General features: G+C 39.0%; 1 protein-coding gene across 1 annotated transcript; it reads right to left on the reverse strand.

Annotated features, from left to right (window-relative positions):
- Window positions 1-309: 309 nt before the first annotated feature.
- On the reverse strand, window positions 310-10,826 carry LOC128029010 (serine/threonine-protein phosphatase 2A regulatory subunit B'' subunit alpha-like). The gene is made up of 13 exons (XM_052616453.1): window positions 10,100-10,826; window positions 8,436-8,702; window positions 7,862-7,965; window positions 7,651-7,753; window positions 7,072-7,146; window positions 5,545-5,631; window positions 5,283-5,439; window positions 5,045-5,093; window positions 4,867-4,956; window positions 3,213-3,388; window positions 2,869-2,987; window positions 2,685-2,791; window positions 310-2,550 (listed from the first exon to the last, which is right to left on the reverse strand). Exons 1-13 carry the CDS (start codon window positions 10,229-10,231, stop codon window positions 2,454-2,456), a joined length of 1,563 nt encoding a protein of 520 aa, XP_052472413.1. The 5' UTR covers window positions 10,232-10,826; the 3' UTR covers window positions 310-2,453.
- Window positions 10,827-23,223: the final 12,397 nt, after the last annotated feature.

Below are 23,223 nucleotides of genomic sequence, written 5' to 3' on the forward strand. Positions count from 1 at the left end.
AAAGAGCATATTTCTTTAAATCAGTTTTTTTTTTACATAAGGATATAGGATCCCACTTAATGATGGGCTGCAGGGAAACACCACTTAGCACAAAGCAGTCACTTCATGCATTTAAATTGCATGCAATGAATAAATAAGAGTCCACTGTGTTTGATAACGGATCATAAAAAGGGGATGCCTCACGGTTATGGTCTAGGTACAGTAGGATTTTCGTTTTTTAAAGAAAATGTTTGCACATGTTCCTCCCTACAACCTCTATTATTATAATTGTTCCTTATCATTTACCAATGAACAGCCTGTAGACATTGCATGAATTAACATTTTTATTTATTTTAATAATTTTCAAAAAAAAAAAAAAAAAAAGAGGGAAAATTCATGCGAACACCAGAGCCATCTCATCAGAGCACTTAAGAGATCACACTACTTAAGTCCCGTCTTTCACTGCCTGCAAGACATATCAAGTCCAAAAGACAAAAGAACACATGGAAAGATATAAAACTCCAAAAAAAAGAAAAAAAAGTTGCACACTAACATGTTTTGTTGTTTACAGCTTCTGTAGCTGCCAATAGCTGTCCAGAAGATCCGATTTGCATAGCGCTCAATGTGCTAGTGATGAAAATGAACCAGGATTGTAGCATTAGTCAAGTTTAGTTTCAGCTTTGCATTTTTATCCCAATGTCTAATAGTCCTGATAAAAGTGTAATCACACTACAGCAGTTGTATTGCTCTGTTTTGTTTTTCTAAGAAGTGCTACTTGCATGTCATTAACCGCAGAAACAAGTCCAGTTGATTGTCAAGCCCCTGCCCACTCAGCTTAATGCACATTATAGAACACAGGCAGTTAGAGATAGATCATAATTTAAACATCCCCTACCACTCAGTGGCAGAGTCAATCACATGGGAAAAATTAAATACAAAGACATTTACAGTGGCTATATAAAATAAATGTCCTATGTCAAAAAACAGCGAGACTACAGGACAAGAAAAAGCTACTGGTAAACCAGGTAAATGGCTAGCCAAGCAAAAACAAACAAAACCACTTCACATATATAAATATATTACACTAATTACATAAACCAAAGAGTGTGATGGAGTAGAGGGAGGTTTGGCCATCAAGCACACGGAGAGACATTTGCAAAACACTAATCAGGCTGACCAGCACTAAGAGACAGAGCAGTTGTTAAAGCCGAATTGTGTCATTTTGGATAATTAAATACTTTCTCCAATCCCAGTTTAACGATACGCAACTATAAGCAAGAATAAGTTGACTTCCTTGTAAACACTATTGCTCCGTGGTGCTTTGAACCCAATGGTGTGTGTTTGGGGCGGGACTTGCTGTTTGACTGACCAATGGCAAAACAGTTTTAGGTGGTTGTTTTTGCAATTTCAATTTGTTGTACATTGCATGCTTCACTATAAATGTGAAAACGTGAGTTAACAGAAGAAGATGGTACATGAACACTGAATTCTGTGTGGATTGAATGTTGGCTTGATTGAGTGGTCAACTAGGGGTCAGAAGGATTGGGATCTTCTATATAAACTTAAACAGTGAGTTACACCAAATAAATAGTGCTTTACAGCTCTCTTTACATGATTACAGGAGAATTAAAAACATACACAAAATAGCTATACACTGAGGATGAAAAGCATGATGAATATATATATATATATATATATATATATATATATATATATATATAGTTTAAATTTCATTTTAAAACCCAGATAAAACATATTATAATGGTTGAGAAAGGACATTACCAAAAAGCACTTTCAAGTCATTGTCCTGGTCAGTTAATCTGGAAATATGTAAATGTAGGTTCGATATCTTTAGTTAAGATCAAACTGTAAAAGTCAAAACTTTTGTCTTTTTTTTTTTTTCATCAACAACATGCAATACCATCAGTGACCACTGAGAGCAACACGTTTGCACCGTTGCCATATCCCTTAAACAATGTGCAACACAGCATAGCACATGATATGTGCAGATCTCATGACTAAAATTTCTGATTTAGTCCGAGAGGACAAGTTTCTGTGAGTTACGTGCCACACAAGTATAAAGTCTCTCTTTTTTTCCCTCCCAACAATTTAAAAATATATGGCAGCATTATATATAGATTCACTCACATTAAAGCACATTCTAAACTCTTTCTAAAGTTGTGGAGGGTGGATGGAACCAGCCGGCAGTTTAGTTTGAGGGGAGTGGATGTGACCATCAGTAAGAGAGTGGAAAAACAATGAGTTTACATTTACACGTTAAGACATATTGCACATAAAGCCTTTTCGTGGGTGTCTGAAGCCTTTTGGTTTTAGAATTAGTTCTATTGCACACATGCACACACACGCAAATGTCGTGAAATGTAGAAAACCGTTTTCCCTTTTTGACACGGGAGGGAAAATATGGTGAGGTGGTTATCCGTAAAACGTCATGGTGTGTAGACCAAGATGGCAACTTATCCCGATAAATCAGATATGACCAGCTTATTCATTTTATTTCCAATGTCTGTGGAGACTGTGAGCTCATCGGACTCGTAATCGTCGTCGAAAGATCTGCAAAAGCAAGCATGCAACAGTTACGCTTTATGCTGCTCTGAAGTTCAACCATATATAGATGGTATCTCATCTCTATGCAATGCAATGAACTCTGTAGCGAATTCATTCCATTACAGAGTGCATTGACTCACCCCTCTCGTAGCTGTTCATTGGCCGTCTCCTCTGCCACAAGAATCTCATACTCTTCGGCAGCATACTTGTCCCAGTCTGAGGGCTCTGGACCATCACTATCCAAATCCTGATACACACACATGCATACAGTTATAGAACGCACCAACTAACGTTCTAACAGGATTTGGGCAAACAAACTCTGACCTTCTGCACTGCAAAAGGATCTCTCTGCTCATGGTCCAGGTACTTCTCCAGATTGAAGAATGTGTCATAGAATATATGTGCCATCCTGCAGCGCTTCAGATCTCGAAGAGTAATTTTACCTGCCAATATATGCCATTTGTTTACATTACACATTCATGTATTCACTGGCCAGCCACTTTTATTCAAAGTAAATTCCGATTTTACGTTTGCAGAATGACTATGCTTCTATAACTTTCCATTATGACTATGAGTGTTATTTTTACTTTAGAGGTGGCTTCATGTTCTTCCGGTTTTGAATGACCATTTGGGTGATATGACTGAGAGGATCAGAATTGGTTCTTTACCTGGGCATTCTGGTTTAACTAGGTCCAGCATCTGGCACAGGAGGTCTTGGAAAGGCAGTGGTTCAATGCCCATCCCCTCCATACGTTCACACTGCTCCTCATAGAAAAACTCCAATTCAAACATGGACAGAACACCATCTCCATCCATATCCATACATCGGAACCAGTACTCTACACTGAACACAGAGAGAGATAACGTTATAAAGATATACTGCAACTAAAATAAGTATTTGGGGTATTTTTTACACTTCAAAATTCAAATGAGTTTATACTACCATCCTTGGTTTTTTATATTTTGTCATAAAATGCAAATATATAAATATATATAAATATATTTTAAGTAAGGCTTAAGCGTCCTAATCCCTATTGTGCTAATTTGGATAAAATTATCCCTATCTGTATTCCAGAGGAGATACATGGCATGTTTTTTTTTAAACATATAAATTAATTTATCAATAAATCAAAACACTTTTTAGAGGCAAATGTTCTTAACTGTGTTATTTCCAGTCTTCCTTTAAATTTAGTTTTAAGTAATTTTGTTGTGTTCATTGTCATTTTATATATATATATATATATATATATATATAGAGAGAGAGAGAGAGAGAGAGAGAGAGAGAAAGAGAGAGAGAGAGAGAGAGACGGCCGATATATTGACCGAAATTTGCCAATTTTTCAAATATCGTCCAATACGTTTTTCTGCTTGCCCGATGTAGTAGAGGCAGGACTTTTATTTTGACAGCGCTGAGAACAGTGCTAACTTCTCCCTCTTGTTTGCCGTCATCATTAACAGTTCTGTCTTATATGGATAGAAGTCTGTCTAATAATCAGAATGGTTTAACAATGGAATTAATTTATACAAAAAGTATTATAACGATTGCTTTTATATTAGTAGTAATAGAAAGGCAAACATTATAATACTTTCTTGTTTGCCGTCAACATTAAGCAAATCCACATTTACATCATTTAAACAAATCTTTAAATGGATAATGAACATTTAATTTCACAAACCTTGCAAACTTCAAATTCAGCTGCGAGATCTTGTGAAGTGTGCATATGATCTGCATGTTCTCTGCGTGACGGTCGGTCCGTGTGAATTGAATGCTTTAAACTTTAAACTCATGAATTTAATTTATGCTGCACTTTATGCATTTGCCCACTGTCATATTCATGTCATTTTCTCTGTGTGCTGTATGGAAAATTAGGGTTACCCTGGCTTTATTTGAAAAATATGATTCCCAATGCACACAAACTTCCCAGAATACTGAGTGTCCTGTTGGATACAGTGTTTACTGCTTTTTAAATTCTATTTTTATTAAATATTTATGTATTTGTGAAAAATATCTAGAGTCATCTAAAGTATAAGTTTGTTTATTTTACACATTTCTTTTTTAATCCATTGTCAAATGATTTCTAATTTCTTTAATATTAATAAATAAATAAATAATAATTAAGTCGGCTTTATATCGACTCCCCTGATTTCCAAGATATCAGCATCAGATGTCAAAAACCCGATATCGGTCAACCACTAATATATAATTTATTTCAATTTTAGTACTTCAGTTTCTATTTTTCTGTTCAAGTTTCATCTAATATTTATAGTTTCAGATTGATTTCAATTAGCAGTCGGTCATGTTTGATACATCTGTTTAATTACCTTGTGGGGTTCTTTTTGTCCTCCTCTGAAATGAGGAACCAAACAAACTCAGCATAGCTCATTCTTCCTTCTCTCTGCACCGAGTTTCCCCTAAAAGAAAGAAACTTGTATCATAAGTTACATGTATGCCACCCCAAAACTCACAGATACCACTTTATTCCTCCTCAGCAGCTCCTACCTTGTGACAGCTCCTGAGAACAGCCTCTCAATGATTCTGCTTGATGAGGCTTTCCAAAGAAGAACACAAAGCAGATACACATCAAAAGTCAGTTCTCAGTACCATAAGTCTGTGGACAACTGAATGAGACTCCTCTACAGATTAATCCTGACAGAACTTTTTGAGTGAACTATACTTTAAATGTTGATCAAATATAACCCAAGTTTTCTTAGCAAAAACAAGTTCACTGTGTACTTACCATGGTCGTTGTACCTGGCCAGATCCTTGGGGTCGATGAAGAGGTCATGGTCAGCGTCCAGCTCCCAGAACTTACAGTAAATAACATAGAAGTGCTCATAAGAGAAATAATCTGTGATTTGATTGATGTCATCCTCTTCTTCCAGCAAGGCCAGAGTCTGGTGTGAAAGAGAAAGTGGCTTTTGATGCAATTCCTTCAAGTTCTGGAAATTGAATTGAAGGCATTGAAAGCCTAAAGTTATGGTGGCAATAATGGTGTTCACCTGGAGGAAGTTGCTTCTCCTAAGCTCTGTCATGTTGATTTTGCCTGTCCAAGAGCGATTAACTGTGTAAAATATTCTTTGAATCACCTGGAGGTTAGAGAGAGGACATCATGGAACTGAGGATGTCAAAAAGTTATTTTTACTTAAAAAAAAAAGAAGAAAGGAATAAAGTGCTTGCTTAAACTCCAACACTGACGTGCAAAGAAATTTCTTTCTGTTTGAAAACACTCCATGACTGAACAATCGATAATAATAAGAATCAACTACTTTGGACATAATCCAAAAAAGTATCTGAAGCTGTTACAAGATCTCCTCACATTTTACATCATACTAACCATGGTATCTAAAAAAAAATACAATTATTATGCACCTAAACAAACAAACAAACAAAACAAGCCTAAGACTTAATTTCAGGGGATTTGTTTAGTTTTATTTCCACCTATATTTATTTCTCGTAGATCTAACGGTGACGTAGAGTGATTTGTACTCCGCTCTTCGTGGACTGGATAAATGATCGCATGGGACATGTCGCATGATGATCCAAAACACTGTGAGCTGTCAAGCTCCAAAAGAAAAAAAAGCACCTTAAAAGCCACCCACATGACATGTGTGCTATATTCAAGTTCACTGAAGTCCTATGACAGCTTTGTGCGAGGAACAGAACTAAATTTAAGACATTACTTTTTTCCATCTATTACAGCTCTGAAATCTCAAACCATGCAGGTTTGTAATGACACGAGGGTAGAGGAGTAAATTATGACAAAAGTTTCCATTGCTTTCTTAAACCATTCCTTTATGGGCTGATCATTCTATCCATTAAGTTCCATTTGCCTGTAGGTACAGTCGTTTAGTGGCTGGTTGTACTTAACCATACTGAGTTATATCTAGCCCTGTGGTGACAAAGGCCCCATGCTTCAGAAACAGTGACATCAGTGTGGATTAACATGCATTTTCTTGGCAGATCAGTCTTCATGGAGAGATTGGTGCTCATTGGTGTGTCAACCAGTGCACCAGAGCAAGGAAGTGTCTAAATATGGGCTCGTGCAAAACCAGGCTCAGCGGCCTGTTGGTGGCATCCGTGTTTCCGTGATGTCAGGCCACTTTGACGCATTACCCTTCCCACCCCCTGCGCAGCACGTGTTGCAGCTGTCCCACAGACAGACAGACAGACAGACGCATTGGCCTTCACATCTCACTGTTCTGATGCTCCAGCAGCTTAGCTCAAATAGCTGGATCTGATTTACCATAAACACTGAAAGATAACAAGCCTTCAAACTCAAAATTGAAATATTGAAGCAATGCTACAAATAGAGATTCCAGTTGTCAGGCTGACAATTAACTCAGGACAAAGCAAAGTCATGTTCCTGTTGACAGCAGCTGACACTAAAATAGCTGTGGAGCGATGTTTAAAAACAATCAAAGAATTTAGCGGTGTGTTCCAATGACAGCAAAACCACCATTCCTGTAATCTTATCCCCATGAAATAGCTCCTGCCTGTGTCATTGAGCCATTAATAAAGTGACTTACTGTTGTGATGTACCGGGAATGGAATTCAGGAGCATCTTTTAAAAACGTCAGCCCTGAATGAGTGTCCACGATGTCCTAAAAACACAAAAGAGTGAGATGACTCCTGACCTAACGGTTTAAATCTATTAAGCTACTTCTGATAGCCTACGTAAAGAATTTATTTCATTTATCAATTGTTATAAACTATGTATATATAGACTCCAACATTCGTGGGATCCAACATAGGACAATCAGTTTGAAAATATATAATATAAAATATAACATATATATGTTTGTTTGTTTCAGCCATTTGTAATCTGCACATTGCTAACTGTTGTGTGTGTTGTTTGTTAAAGGTATATTGTGCAATATCTATGTGTCAAGCGTTGGTCACACTTGGCTTTGAGCACTCAGACACACAACACCACAAATCATGCTGTTTATAAGATTGAAGTTCAGGCCAAGAGGTTCTTTACGTAGACAAGAAGACTTCATTCATTATCGTGACTTTATATCTACTTTAAGTAAATAACCCTGCAGAAATACAGGTAGTACTGGAAGTACTTTTCAAAGTTAAATGCACTGTTCCAATGTTCTGACCTGTAACAGAGGGATGAAATCTTCTTGTTCCAGGTAATTGCAGCCCGGTTTTGCCAGCAAGTAAACAAACTTGGATGCATCATCATAGCAGCTGTGTAATAACCTGTGAAGAAGAATAAGGGCAAAAACACGATCAGATGCCATACAAAATTACAAATACAAAAGCACCTATTTTGATGGAAAGTGATCCTGTATGTGTGCTGACACTTACTTTCTCCATGTTGCAATGAATGAGTGAACAGAAACAAAACCTGTCCTCTCGCCACCAGCGCAAATAAACATTGGTGCTTTCCAATAGAGGGGACAACCGCATGCCTGCAAAAAGACATGCATGAAAAAGCTGTTTTTTTTTGGCACTGACATAAGAAGCCTTATTCACTTTCATGTTTAGACACAAAAATAAATACAAACAGTGTATAACACTTATTATTACATAACAATATTACTTAAATTCTGTAAAAAAAATTATAAATAAACCGTGTTACACTAATACTATCTTTTAAAGGGTCCAAACATCTGATTCTTAGAATGTAAATGTCAGAATGGGTTATTCTGTTGATATTTCTTCATTTTATGATACTGTTTATATAATATTCAAACAATGATAATATAAAATAGGATGTTATCATGAGATGGCATCCATCATGGCAATGCAATTTGCCAAGCACATCAACGGATGAGGACTTTGTAAAACAAGTGTCAGTTTATATGTTCAGAACTTTCAATCAAAGACTACTAAGAACAGTTCAGACATTATAAATAATCCATTCACAATTCATATGCACCTTTGCTATCTTCCCCATTTCATAAATGTCAGCTTTCTCCTCCTCGAACTCTGTGAAGGCTGCCTCGATTTTGGCAATGGCCTCATCATAGTTGGCTGCACAGTTTGGAAGGCCTTTGGGGAAGTAGAAGCGTGGAATGTTTATGGAGGGGGGTGGGGGCGGGGCCACCACTTTGGCTGGCGGAGGGCTGGGCGGCCGTGGGGTTGGCGAAGAGGGTGCAGGTGCTAGAGCTGGAGGAGGTGTTCCAGGTTTCTTCTCAGGCTGGATCTGTAGAGAGAGACCGTTAGAGAAAGTACCATTGGTTTGACAACTTTTTAGGCCAAGTTGTATTTTGACGTTCAGCTAAAAAGGAAGATATTCTGAAACAGATCTCAAAAGACAAGCTTATTCAGCTGAAGATGTGCTTGAATCAAATGGTGTTAATAGGAACGTACAGACAAATGATGAATAACCATCCGGATGTCACATGAGGTGTTCTTACCATCCAAACAAAGCTAACCACAACATAGCTTTTTTTTCCACTGGTAATATTGTGTGTGTGCATACCATGTTCATATTTGCATGACAAGATGGATAAGTAGGAATGACTAGTATTGAGAATACTGAGAAAATTCAGCACATATTTTTTTATATTTGGTGCTCATTTTCTCATAAGTGTTTACTTCAGCATCATCTCCAAGCTCTTTAGATTATCTGAAGTATATGTAGGAATATGCAACTTAGAGTACAGTAAATATTGTCTTTAAAGTTTTCCAGTTGTGATTTTTTTCCCCCAGTACTTGCTGTGTGAGGAGGCTGGCTCTCATTCTGATAACATATTCACAATAATGAAGTGATGTGGATTAAAAAGACGGCAGTAAAATATAGAAAAAAAAAAAACAGTAAAACAATAGACAGCCTCATCAACTTTCCAGCCAATGTGATGACAAGAACTCCTCAGCAAAAATAAGACAAGCATTTTCCATCTAACCTTGGTGCCCTCACCAAAACAAGCCAAAGACTTCATTTCAGGGTATATTTATTTCTCGTTGATCTAATGGTGAATGAGAGTGATTTGTACTAAGCTCTTCGTGGGCTGGATAAATGATTGGGACATGTCGCATGATGATCCAAAACACTGTATGCATACAGTCTAATTCACAGACCAGACACTGACAGCTGATGTCTATTTACTTCATTCTTTTCAAAAGGGACCTTCCAGCACCAAGGTTAAACTTCTAATAACAAGCTGTGGAAATGTCTAACACATTCTATACATAGTCTTGACATACTGTTCTTATTCTGGTCTCTGGGCAAAACCCTAGAGTCACAGTGCACACCTGAGGCAGCTTATTTCTGAACAGCAGAGTCTTACTGTCAATCAAAGAGAAGGAGGGCTGTTGAAATGTGACTGAATTTTTGAGAACTCCACTGCAAGCGGAGCAGGCCTTGCATGCCCGTATTAAAGAGAGCAGCTGTGGCTCGAGCCTGGCCCATCCACTTCCTCCCCCCTCTTTGAAGCTCCTGTACGCAACACTTGGACACTGTATTCCTGCCCAGCCTCACCCCCTTCCACTGTCCTATTAATAAACAAGTTGGTATCTGCCTGTGAATAGTTTGTCTTGTCTGGCATGTGAGAGTTAGAAATGGCATTCTTTGCTGAACTACAGAGGTTGGTTACTGACCTGGGCTTGCTGGAAAGATTTGAGCCTTTTTTTGAACCGTGATGGAAGAACAAAGTCACAACCGCGGGCCAAAAAGGCCAGTTCACCCCGAAAGTCGGGATCCTCCCTTAACGAGGCCTCCTTGATCATCATATTGGCAATATCAAAGGAATCAAAAAGTAGGAAATGAGAAAAAAATGAAAATGTACAAGCTACTCCTACAGTATGTCCTAAGGAGGATCAGCTTCTGTTAAAGATCTCGCAGACAACTCCGTTCTGGCCAATGTCCCTCGAACACTCTTTTTCCCAGTGGTCTGCTCACTTCAAAACTCTCATTTGCCAGGCTTTGTCCAGGGATGCAATGTGGATGTGTCTTGGCGCACCGAGCAATTCCTAGAATCGTGCCTGCTACTGTGACAGCTAGAATCCAGGAGCATTGTACCAAAGCGGCCAGGCCGCCAGCCTCCTGTTTGCTTTCGAAACTACAAAACACAAAATCTCAACTCAAGTCCATAGCCAACAGGTTCCCAGCCCTGCGAAACATGAGCCCCTTTGGGGTCTGCCTCCCGGTCCTGTCCTATCTCTCTCTCTCTGTGCCTGTCCTCTCCTGATGAGCAAGGGGTTGAACTCAGCAATACGGAGGGGAGGGGGATTCAGCTGTGTCAAATGTCCGTATGGGTGAGCAAGCTGAATTATGGGAATGGAAGCCCCCTCCCACCCCCAAACAGAAAGGCTAAAGTTAGCCAGTGCACAGATGAAGTGCAAATTGCTCGATCAAGACTTTGTTGACGTGAAGAGGAAGGAGAGAGAGGGAAGTCAGAGAGGGAAGATAGCTTAGAGGGCCAGGCCCCTGCATTTTTCGGCTCCCGAGGGTTCAAGGGGTGCACTTGGGGAGTGGAGTAATAGGACAAATAAAAAAATGTTCCAGGGCACTGCACTCACAGCATAAAAACATTAATGTCTATGGAGTGCACAGAGCCTTCTCTCTGCTCTAGAAAGTTTCCAACTAACCGACAATGAACTTCATACTCGAGTCATGCAATGCCCAACTGGTGCACTACAAGAATAATAGCACTGATGAGTCATGTCACTGAACAACAACTCAAGTAAAAAGTGCACACTAGATCATCTTGATCTACTGACCTCAGGAAACTCATCATAGATAAATATAAAAAATGGCATACTGCTCTACACTTTTTAAAAAAAATCACTCTAAATCAGTTATCCATTTGTTCTTTATTTGTAAATTAGCATGCGCTGTATAAACAAATGACAATGGCATCGGTCCAATTATTGTCTATATACCGACTGTTCTCAACTATTGTGACTCCAAGGCCCCCATTGTTCACAGCAGTATTTGAAGGCCCCATGATAAGGAGCTTAACATTTCCATCACATGCTTGAGGTATTCAGCCAATCACAATGCACTGAATAGCTGGCCAATCAATGTACACCTCGCTTTTCATAATGATGAGCTTTGTAAAAATCGACCCATTTCACAAAGGCGGGGCATAGGGGAACAACAATAATGTACATTATGTGGAAAATAATGTGTTTTTTTTAACCTTAAACTGCTTAAAAACATTACATTACAACAAATACACAAAATAATGTTCTTTTTAGTAATGCCATATGACCCTTTTAACTGCTAGTCTATCGCCCATTATACCTGTGTGAACTAGAAAACAGAGAACTAAAAAATTATAGTGACACCTAGTGTCTGGGATTATAAATTATTCAATGGCTATCTTTCCAGAAATTCACACATCGTGGTCTGTGGGTCATATTGACAGACAGCTGCATTAATCAGTGCCATGTTTACATTTTATCTGCACAAATAAACCAATGAACTTTTCAAGAAGAAGAAAAAAAGTTGTGGTAATGGAGCTGATCTCTTTGCGTAACTAAGCTCTAACGCCCAGCAGATCTTCTCCCCTTTCTTTTAAGCCTTATAAATAACACCCGCTGTACAAGAGGCCTCCTGACATTTCAGCTGTACATAGCAATCCCAGCATTCCCTGTTCTGTCTCTGGCAGCTGTTAGGAGAATATCAAACGCATCAAGATTCCTCTGTGGCCAGGGCAGAGGTACAGAAGGAGGCCTGCCTCATCTAGTGCAAAGGCAGGCCACTGGAGGAGAAGTAATGCATGCACAGTTCCAAGCACATGTAATGAAATACTTATTCTTGAGTAGGCCGATTCTTCGGCCGAAAACAAACCCGCTGCAAATAGAACATTAATTAAGTTATCTTCCATGAAACAAGAAACCTCAGAACCAGATTAGCATGCTTCTGACTCAGACTGTATTCTAGCACACTAGATATCTAGTATGGAAAGTGACATAGGCTGAGTTCAAACCTGTGTTCCCACAGGATCACTACTCCCATTATGGCTCATGTACACAAGCATGCTACGGCTGCACCACAGCCAGGGCTTTAGATAGAAATTCTAGTCCATCTTTTTTAATTGAAGTTCAGGCCGTGACAAGTCTTGGTGGATGGTTCACGTGTGCCAACACGTTGCATAATGGTGCTTTTGTGCAGACGACCATTTTCCAAACCCACCATTATTATAAATCTGAATATTCTTTCGATCAAAGCCTTATCTCTTAATTCTATTGCAATTTTTTTGATTATCTTATGTTCTTTTTTGTTATTATTACCCTACTTTGTTTTTGTTATTCTCTTTTATCTGTTCTTAAAGATTCTACCTAATAATTTTAGCTGAATTCCATTACATAAACTCTTGTTATCTTTTGTTGGCTGTAAATCAAATGTTAGGTTCACCAATGTTTCATGTTCAGTTTGCTCCTGACCTACTGTACTGTAATAAATGTCTCTTCAGTCGAAGCACAGAGCTAGTTTTTAAGTGATGCTATTCATAAGCATGTCTTGTACCATGCAGTTATTGTTGTTTCTTGACGTGTGGTAGTTTACTTTTAAAACGCCTTGTTAGATAAGCTCATCTTTAAAGATTTAATTCTGATTCTTCACACAAAGCTATTGTATGGTTTCAGATGCAACTTTTCATGGTTTAATACATTTTTTTATGGATAAACTACATTTTGCATTTACCTTTAATAATAGACTATGCATAGCGTAAAGCAATACAAATTTATTTGAAATAAAAATGGCCATGAATGACCAGCAATGATCATGATGTTGTCCAGCAGATGGGCCTTGTGCTCCACTTCACAGGCCAAACTAACCATGTGAGCTAGTACAAGAGGATCAAGCACACACTGTATGAAGTATTATGAAGAATCCTAGGGCTTGAGAAGTCATGATGCTAGGGAAGTCTAGGACTTTACTGTCCTCTGCTGCAGAACAATTTAAAATTAAAGCTGCAAGCAGCGATGAACGGGCCCTCGCACCCGAGCTCACCAGCAGCGAGTGGCTTTAGTAAAAGGTGAACTTTGAGAAATATGCATTTAAAGTCATAAATATAAGTAGAATATATCAATGTTTATTCCATATATGTGTCAATCTACCTGTTGCCAGCAGGCGGCGTTATCATTATAATGGTATATTGGCCTTCAGATGTGTTCAGGCCAGGACTCTTATCAAACATGTGAAGTTTGGGGAAGATCGAACATTTTATGCCTGAGTTACAACAACTTCTCTTACTGTGGTGAGACAAAATTTTTTGTCATGGCGCCATGGACATGCTCTTTAACAAAAACTCAAGATCTCCACAATTTAACATTGCTCAGGCCTTTAGATTAGACAGACCACAAAAAAATACATTAAGGTCAAAAAAATTCAAAGAGTAGTTTGTCCAAGCGTAATAATGTCACTTCCTATTGCCAGCAGGTGGCGCTTTGACTTTAACTGAATATGGGCATGTAGATCTGTTAAGGGTAGAAGTCTTATCTAACATGTGAAGTTTGGGGCAGATAGGACATTGTATGTCTGAGTTACAGCAACTTCCTTTTTCATGGCGAAACATCAAAATTTGTCAGGCCGCCATGGACACGCCCTTTAACGCAACCTCAAGATCTTCGCAATTTAACATCACAAAGGGCTTTAGATTACACTGACCAAGTTTGGTGTTGATCTGAATAAATCTCTAGGAGGAGTTTGTTAAAGTACAACCCCTGAAAATGGCAAAAACAACAAATAACTAAAATAACTGACTTCCTGTTGGGATTCGGATTTCGCACCAAGAGACTTTTTCGTAGGTACTGGTGTGTTACATGTGTGTACCAATTTTTGTATGTGTACGTGAAACATAGCTCGAGGCGCACTCCATTGAGAGTGTATAGGTCGCAGTGTAAAATGAAAGTGAAAGTGACGTGTCATTCAGCCAAGTATGGTGACCCATACTCAGAATTTGTGCTCTGCATTTAACCCATCCAAAGTGCACATACACACACAGAGCAGTGAACACACACACACACACACACACACACACAGTGAACACACACACGGAGAAGTGGGCAGCCATTTATGCTGCGGCGCCTGGGGAGCAGTTGGGGGTTCGGTGCCTTGCTCAAGGGCACCTAAGTCATGGAATTGAAGGTGGAGAGAGAACTGTACATGCACTCCACCCACCCACAATTCCTGCCGGCCCAGGACTCGAACTCACAACCTTTCGATTGGGAGTCCGACTCTATAAACATTAGACCACGACTTCCCAAAATATAAAATGTCACTTCCTGTTGCCAATAGGTGGCACTATGACTATAACTGAATATAGGCATGTCAATCTGTTCAGGTTCAGGGTTTCATCTAACATGTGAAGTTTGGGGCAGATTGGACATTGTAGCAACTTCATTTTTCATGGGGAATCATCGAAATTCGCGAGGCCGCCACTGACACGCCCTTAAACGAAACCTCAAGATCTTCACAATTTAACATCGCCAAGCCATTTAGATTAGGCATACCAAATTTGGTGTTGATCTGAATAAATCTCTAGGAGGAATTCGTTAAAATACAACGCATGGAAATGACAAAAAGTACACAAAATTTGCTCATAATATTAAAAATAACCGACTTCCTGTTTAGAGTTTTTCTCCAAGAGTCTTTTTTGTAGGTATTGGTGTGTTACATATGTGTGCCAATTTTCGTGCATGTATGTGAAACATAGCTGGAAGGCTGTTGATTTTTTAGTATAGGTGGCGCTGTCGAGCCATTTTGCCACACCCTCTTCTGAATCCTATATTAGACGAAAATTTTCACCAGGTTTGACGCGTGTGCAAAGTTTCATGACTTTTTGAGCATGTTTAAGCCCTCAAAAATGTGATTCAGAAGAAGAAGAAGAAGAAGAAGAGAAAACCCCCTGAGCTCCAAGTCCCTAAACCAGTCAGTGTGACCAACATTTACCTCACGCAGTGCAACACATCTCCTTCGCATAGAGTTGATCAGGTTGTTGATTGTGACCTATGGAATGTTGGTCCATTCCTCTTCAGTGGCTGTGCGAAGTTGCAGGAACTGGAACACGCTGAAGTATACACTGATCCAGAGCATCCCAAACATTCTCAATGGGTGACATGGCCAGTGAGTATGCTGGCCATGCAAGAACTGGGATGTTTTCAGCTTCCAGGAATTGTGTACAGATTCTTGCATCATGGGGCCGAGCATTATCATGCTGCAACATAATTGAATGGCACAACAATGGGCCTCTTTGGGACCACTCCAAAGTGCCAGACGGCACTGAATGTGAGCATTTGCCCACTCAAGTCGGGTTACGACGACGAACTGCAGTCAAGTCGAGACCCTAATGAGGAAGACGAGCATGCAGATGATCTTCTCTGAGACCGTTTCTGATAGTATGCGCAGAAATTCTTTGGTTATGTAAACAGATTGTTGCAGTAGCTGTCCAGGTGACTGGTCTCATATGATATTGGAGGTGAAGATGATGGATATAGAGGTTCTGGGCTGGTGTGGTTACACAAGGTCTGCGGCTGTTAGGCCGGTTGGATGTACTGAAAAATTCTCTGAAACACCTTTGATGACGGCTTATGCTAGATAAATGAGCATTCATTTCACGGCCAACAGCTCTGGTGGACATTCCAGCACTCAGCATTCCAATTGCACGCTCCCTCAAAACTTGCGTTATCTGTGGCATTGTGCTTTGAGATAAAACTGCACATTTTAGACCGATTTAGAAACATTTGAGATAAACAGGCCTTTTGTGTACATAGAAAAAGTCTTTGATCTTTAAGTTCAGCTCATGAAAAATGGGGGCAAAAACAAAAGTGTTGCGCCTATGATTTTGTTCAGTGTATTTACCATAGTCATGGCCTATCTCTGGAGGTATCTTGTGGGGCTGCATTATGAAACAGCTTCTGGGTGCTAAAGGAGAGATGGGCTTGTCAATTCTTCATATGAGTGGATTCGCTGAGACCAGCAGAGTTGTTCATTGATGGGAAATCCTATGAGCAAGGAGTGTTCATTCAGTGCCCTTCCTTTCAGCTCCAGAATCACACCTGTCTGCCTGCTTATGCCAGCCAGCTTGTTCTACGGCATGCTGTAACAGTGCCCGAGCCTCTCAATGGCTCTGCAGGTGCTGAGTATGTTCTTGCACTGACAGGAGCCAGGCTCCTCACACCTGTCTCCTTCCCATCATCCCAGACACTCCAGCACCACACAGAGTCTTCAATTAACACTATGGCATTCCAGAGCTGTCAAAGCGTTGTATGGGGGTCATCCATCCACGGCCATGACCTATCAAATTGATCTCCTTAACCTTTAGAAGATAGTTTTCCACTACAAGAGCACTGACTCTCTAGGATTTGGAAATACTCATGGTGTATTGCTCTTATTGACACTCAAATTGTTGAATCTGGCAAAATTTGTTGCATTTGTGGGAATAATAATGTTTTCATTCCATCAATTTTCCACAGGTCTCAGTTGCACAGTGTTGGGATGCCAATGCCAGCTGAAGCCTGGTACACCCCTCTTCCCCTGCACACAACTTAACGCTATAACTTCACAGTGTGCGACTGTCACTAGCAATGTGACAGTACTGGGTACTTCTGAGCAATCAGAGGGTTTTCTTCACTCTAAATACTAAGAAAAAGTACATAGCTGCCTGAAAGCAGTTATCCAGAGTTTAATTTCAGCTTTCAAAGCCATGCTCAGTGTTTTGATTTATGGCACAGCATGTGCAGCACAGGCCTCTGAGACTGGAGGAGGATGGGGCGTAGAGGAGGCACACAGTTATAATAGATCCTTAATGAATGTGCGGAACTGCCGTGCCTGAATTTCAGAAACAGACAGAACGATATTTCAAATCTTGCATAGTGAAGTAGCCATATTCTACTTTGTGGCCCCTCATCAAGAAATGCCACAATCTGTTTTAAGATAACTAAGACATGTTATAGCACTTGCATACCATTGCTCTCTAGTTGATTTTGATTGCTTCCATTGTCCTCATTTGTATGTCGCTTAGGATAAAAGCATCTGCTAAATGACTAAATGTAAATCTAAGATATAGAGTGCAAAAGATAGTGAGACAGAGGGAGAGACGGCTAGAGAGACCGATATAAACAGCAACAGATAAACAGACAAAATGACAGGTAGACAGAGAGAGCAAAAGACAGACAAAGAGTCAGCAACAGATAGACATATAGAAAGAGTGACAGACAGATATTCATGTCTTTAATTCACTATAAATTTCTTTAAATACATGAAGTCCTGAATATCAGAAAACTGTCTAGCTAATGCTAGGGTCACGGCACCACATACTGCAGAATCCTTCAGGTAATGCCTGTTCATTGAGATTTTAGAGAGTCGGTACCGGAGCTGTCTGTCTATAATGTCATACACTGATCAATTTCACACAGGCATTAAATTAATGTACTTCAGGTATTATATTATGCAATTTCTTTAATCTGATTTATTAAAAGTACTGTCCTATACAGAATCCTGGTCTATTCTGAATTACATAAGAACACAACCATCCTGTTAATATCAGAACTATCCTTTTAGCCTTGACACAGTATTAAAGCAAACTGGTGTTCATATAACAGTTATATCATGCTGAACCCAAACAGTTGGAGTGACTGGGGGCAGATGGCAGAGGCTGTCTAACTCACTTCAATGCAGTGCAGAAAGAGAGCACCGGGACTGGACGGCCCATCTCATCCTCACCCCCACCTTTCCTCACTCGCTTTGACGCAGGAGCGACTGCCATGTGTGTAAAATGATCCCCAAAGATAAAGCTTCTAATTTGCAGTTTATTTCTGCAGCAGGCACTGGGCAGACTTTAGAAATACATACAAATACCCTACCCCCACCAAACACTCCAAAACACACACACACACACCCACCAGTGTTTAAATCTGAGTGCTTGAAAATAGATGTGCCAAATGCCATCACCATAGCGATAACCCTTTACCTGGACTTCTGAGAGCCTCTGAGGAATGTGGGGGCATGAAAGGGGCCTTATTTCCTCACACACACTCGGCAGAGAGCTGAATTGAGGAAGTGGATTTTATGAGGGCCTATTCTATTCTGAGCTGAATTTCCTCTATGAAAAGCCACACAATGGAGCCACTGAAAGAAGTGCGATTAAAATTACAGATCACAAAGGCTGGGCCAATGGAGGATGGGACGCATTTTCAAAGGCCGGAATATTCGAAATAATCTTAATTTAGAGACAGGACATTTTAAATCAAGCCCTCAAAAACATTTTCATGTGTCAAAATACATATGCTGCAACTAATAATAACAGTTGTCAATATACATTTTTTTTTTTTGGGTGTTCAAAATCTTGAAAAAATAATAATAATATAGAAATTAATATATAATATACTACTAATAATAACAATAATACTAATGCTAATAATAATAACAATTATTATTATATTGGTCTCTTTAATTGTATTAATAATTATTATTTTACACATAAATGAACATTTAAGTGAAATAAATGCATTTGATATTTAATCAATTCAATATTTTGCACAATTTCTACACCACTCACTAAAAAAGTGAATTTGTGATGTGTGAACTTTCAGCTTGCAATGAAAAAAAAAAGTAAATTATAAAAAAAAAAAAAAAGAATTATAAAAAGAAAAGTATTATAAAAAAAGCAATTTAATAGTAGCACCATTAATGATTAATCATAATAAAACTCCAGCATTTGCTTTAAATAAAGAATACTTGGATCCTTTAATTAAAGAGTGTTGATTAGAAAGTAGTGAAACATTGCAGATAATCTGACAGTACAGTACACTGGTACAGTACTGTGTGACTTGAAAGCTCCAAGATTAGCTGAACACCTTGTAATTGTGTGAGGTGACACGAACATGCAGCATTGTTGTAAATGATTTGTGGCCTTGTGTTTGTGGCTCTTGCTCAATGCGGTCTCCACATGCTGTTGTTTACCACTTGGCTGCCATCTATTTCAGGGCACTTCCGAGCAGCCCGCAGGTGCTGGCCAAAGGCTCTGCTCATGTTTTTACAACCAAACAAGCTAAGGGCCTGAAAACTAAATACAGGTGACCAGTGAAACTGTAAGGGTCTACACATCACTGAGTTAAGGACGTTATTTTGCAAAAATCCAAGTAAAGCCATACTACAATATGCTGGCGGCTGTACTGATGCAGCTTTGTTTCTGTATTGATGAAATATCACTGCCTGTCTAATATAACTATTTACTATTGGCAATAACGAGGAAAGATACACAATTAAAAACAGGCATATGTAACAACTTTAAGCCATGAGCAGAGACCTGCTGCACTAACTGTCTTCACCAGCAGATGGGGGCATGAGATCATATGTGCTTAGGTTAGGGGTAGTGCACCCAAACAATTCCTGTAAGATCTTCTTCTAAATAGACAATGTTGGAAACCAACAACAAATTCTTTAAATATCTTTTAGGTCTGAAGCAACAGGAAGAAAAAATTACTAATGGATTCAGATCCATAGGAACATTTTTGAAATTCATAATTTGAACCTAATTGTTACTTGTGCAAACCAGCATTTGATAAAGTTTCACACGCATATTCACAAGGGTTTAAAGAACAAATAATGTGACGGTTTAACCAAAATATTCCTACTGTCATTGAAACAATGTGAATAATACCCGGATTGAACACGGAAGCTTTGAAATACGATGCGTCTCTCTCAGCTCATACAGTAGTCGTCAGAGCCACATTTGAAGCAGTTGTCAGACTTGTTAAAAGCCTTTTAAGCTATCCCGTTTATCACCCAGGAGACACAAGGTCACGATCCCCTGTCCATGAATCATTTCACTGTTTGTCAACTCATCTAAAACAGTTGAGGAACTTTATGCACCTCATTTTATGTGGATAAACGATCAGAGAGTTTCATCATTAAATGCACCGTGTCAGCTCTCATTTCCTGTTCCTCTGAGCTCTAGACAGGGGATATGGTCTAGTTAGAGTAATGCAGCCTTTGAAGACTGAGGCTTCTGGGGAGAAGGAATCTCTGATGACGATGAAAGCTTTCATTGGCCGACACCTCCCAGATACCCTTGACTACCCTGGATCACAGGTGGAAAATACGGTCAGGAGCGAGTAACAGCAACAAATGTGGCTTATTGGAAACAGACTTTGTAATGCCAGGCAAACATTTGTCTTTTTCCAGACATGACTTGCTGTGTACATGCTACTGTATGTTTATGGTGTGAGATCTCTCTTCAACACTAGATGGCAGACTAGGATTCTTGAATGAAAGTGCATAAACACTAGAATTGTCTCAACTAAGGACACTTAAAGACTTCTGGGGAACCATATGCTTTTGGACTTTTAAAAGTGGACTTTATGCCAGTCATCCATACAGTCCACCAGTCAAATTTACAGTAAAATAATGTGGTCAGTGGAGGTCATGGACACATAAGGCACTCAGTGCTTCCAAAGCGGAGTCAGAGTAAATCAACCATGCTTGAATTAATATTTCACACACTCTCTTCGGGTCTGGCTAGTCATTATCTGAGGATTAAAAGCATGGGAACATATGACTCCTCATGTCAGTAGTTGGCCATCTCATTGTAAACACTCTCGGATCAGATTATCTAGTTTTGTGCTCGGTGAGACCTTACTTTCCATTCCCCTTTTGTCTTGTGCTCTTTTTTTGCCCTCGACTCACTCCCACCAGCAGCACCAGCTGCAAAAACACCCACCAAAGTCAGAACTCAGTGACATGGATCTCCCCAAAACACTGTGACAAAACAGTAATCACAGAGACAAACCGCAGACAAAATCGAAAAAACTTCCCTCCATCACAAACTTGTTCCTTTTTTGATAGCTGCCGACTTTCCAGCTGCCATGATTTGGGCATAGCAGCGGGGTCTGTAATATATGGAAGCAAATGTTTTTATTTGTTCCAAAGATACACATGCTGATTTCAGTCGGTCACCACTGATTTTATGTAGTATGACAAAATCTGCAAACCTCAAATCTAAAAGTGACTATAACAAGAGTCGAGATTCCATTAAAAACACTGCTGCCTCCAGAGCTCAGTAAGATGATAAAATTGACAAGATGATAAAAATTACAATTGGTGTTTCTGAATTCAGCAGGCTCTTAAGCACTTGTGCTGAGCTTCAGGCATTAAAACTGGCATTGCTCTGATTACTCAAATGCAGGGCACATGGGAGTCTGGAAGGTTTTGTCAATTATAAATGTGATTTTTGTCTTTTGCACAGTTCAGAAGATCAATGAATAATCTCTTGGATATTCTCCAGGCAGGATGTTAAAGTGAAGAGACCTGTCTGACTACTGGACACCCCATGACATTCTGTCAAAAATATAAATGCCTATGTAACTTTTAACTGTCTAAGTTTGTGTCTATATAACCACCCACAATTTTGGTGTCTTATTCTCACCCAGGTAAAACAATTTGTTAAAAAATACAGAAAATAATTGTACTAAAAAATCTTTTTAAATATATTTTAAAATGTAGATTTTTTTTGCTGATTTCAGCATCATTCCTCCAGTCTTCAGTGTCGCACGATCTTTCAGAAATCATCCTAATATGCTGATTTGGTGCTCAAGAAATATTTCTTATTATTAATGTTAAAACAGATGTGCTGCTTAATATTTTTGGAAAATATTTTTTTTCAGGTTTGTACAAGTTATTCAAAATGTGAGAAAAATAGAAATTATGTCTTACATTTTAAATGTCTTTACTGGCACTTTAGATATATTTAATGCATCCTTGCTGAATAAAAGTATTAATTGCTTACACGAACAGCCTGATTTTTGATTAAAATGCATATTTTCATGGCTTTGACTACCCACATGGGTTGTTAATGCGGTTTAATTTTGTTAAGCTTTGATAGAGCACCTTCCAAACCTCTTTTGTGGCATATATAAAAAGTCCGTATTTTGAAATATTTGTCTGAATTATTTCTGAAGAATTTGACAACAATCTGCCATCTAATTTCCAGAGATATTTCAGAGCACAAAAGTAGCGTTATCAATTAGTCTGGGAGTTTTGTTTGATGGATTCAAAGAAATGCTGTTTTAGAAGGTTGAAGATGCAATTCAGTTGCATTTTCTGACAAAAGCACTCTAACTTTAATGAACGCAATACATAAAACACAAAAGGAACCACTTATATACCACTTTCATATTTTTTTAACTAATACTGACATATCTCACCATATCTCACAAAACCATAAACAGAACTCTGTGATCTTCCTATAAAAGATTTTACAAAACAATCAGTGTCAAATAACCTTTATAAACACAATATTTGACCCTCTCGCAAGAAAACCAGGCTAACTCAAATCTTCCTTCATCTATCCCATCAGGCTGTTAACCCAGCCAATAGAAGACAAATAGTTTGAAACTATGAATGAGCTACAGTTTCATTGTTCAAAAATAGGAAGCCACTGTTCAGTGCTGATCCTCACGGTACAGGAAGTAACACAGAGCTCCTGTTTGTCTTGTCAAATCTTCATGCCAGCTCAAGAACTTAAGCAGCCCCCAGCACAAATGGTGGCTTAAGTTCTGTCTTAGCTCATCTCCTCAGACATCCTTAATCCTGGGGAAAAAATCCTTAAGGGCTGGGAGAAGCTTGGACATCAATCAGGGGTCTCTATCAGTACTTAAACCGATACACACTGTTGTTTGAAGAGGCTCTTGTCTTGTTGCCATGTGCTTTTATGTTGTTTCGTTCCCGAGCTATAGCTTCCGTTATTTTTTTTGCATTGGAAACCCTTCACAAA

Source organism: Carassius gibelio, chromosome A2 (genome assembly GCF_023724105.1).
Source record: "Carassius gibelio isolate Cgi1373 ecotype wild population from Czech Republic chromosome A2, carGib1.2-hapl.c, whole genome shotgun sequence".
NCBI lineage: Eukaryota > Metazoa > Chordata > Actinopteri > Cypriniformes > Cyprinidae > Carassius > Carassius gibelio.

Bases quoted from the DNA above. Each gene is read 5' to 3' on its own strand.
- LOC128029010 (XM_052616453.1), bottom strand. From the start codon at position 10,231: ATGATGATCAAGGAGGCCTCGTTAAGGGAGGATCCCGACTTTCGGGGT. The intron at 5,440-5,544 runs GTGAACACCATT...CTTTCACACCAG, and splicing joins GGAGAAGCAACTTCCTCCAG to ACTCTGGCCTTGCTGGAAGA. The intron at 4,957-5,044 runs GTAGGAGCTGCT...TCTTTCTTTTAG, and splicing joins TTCTCAGGAGCTGTCACAAG to GGGAAACTCGGTGCAGAGAG.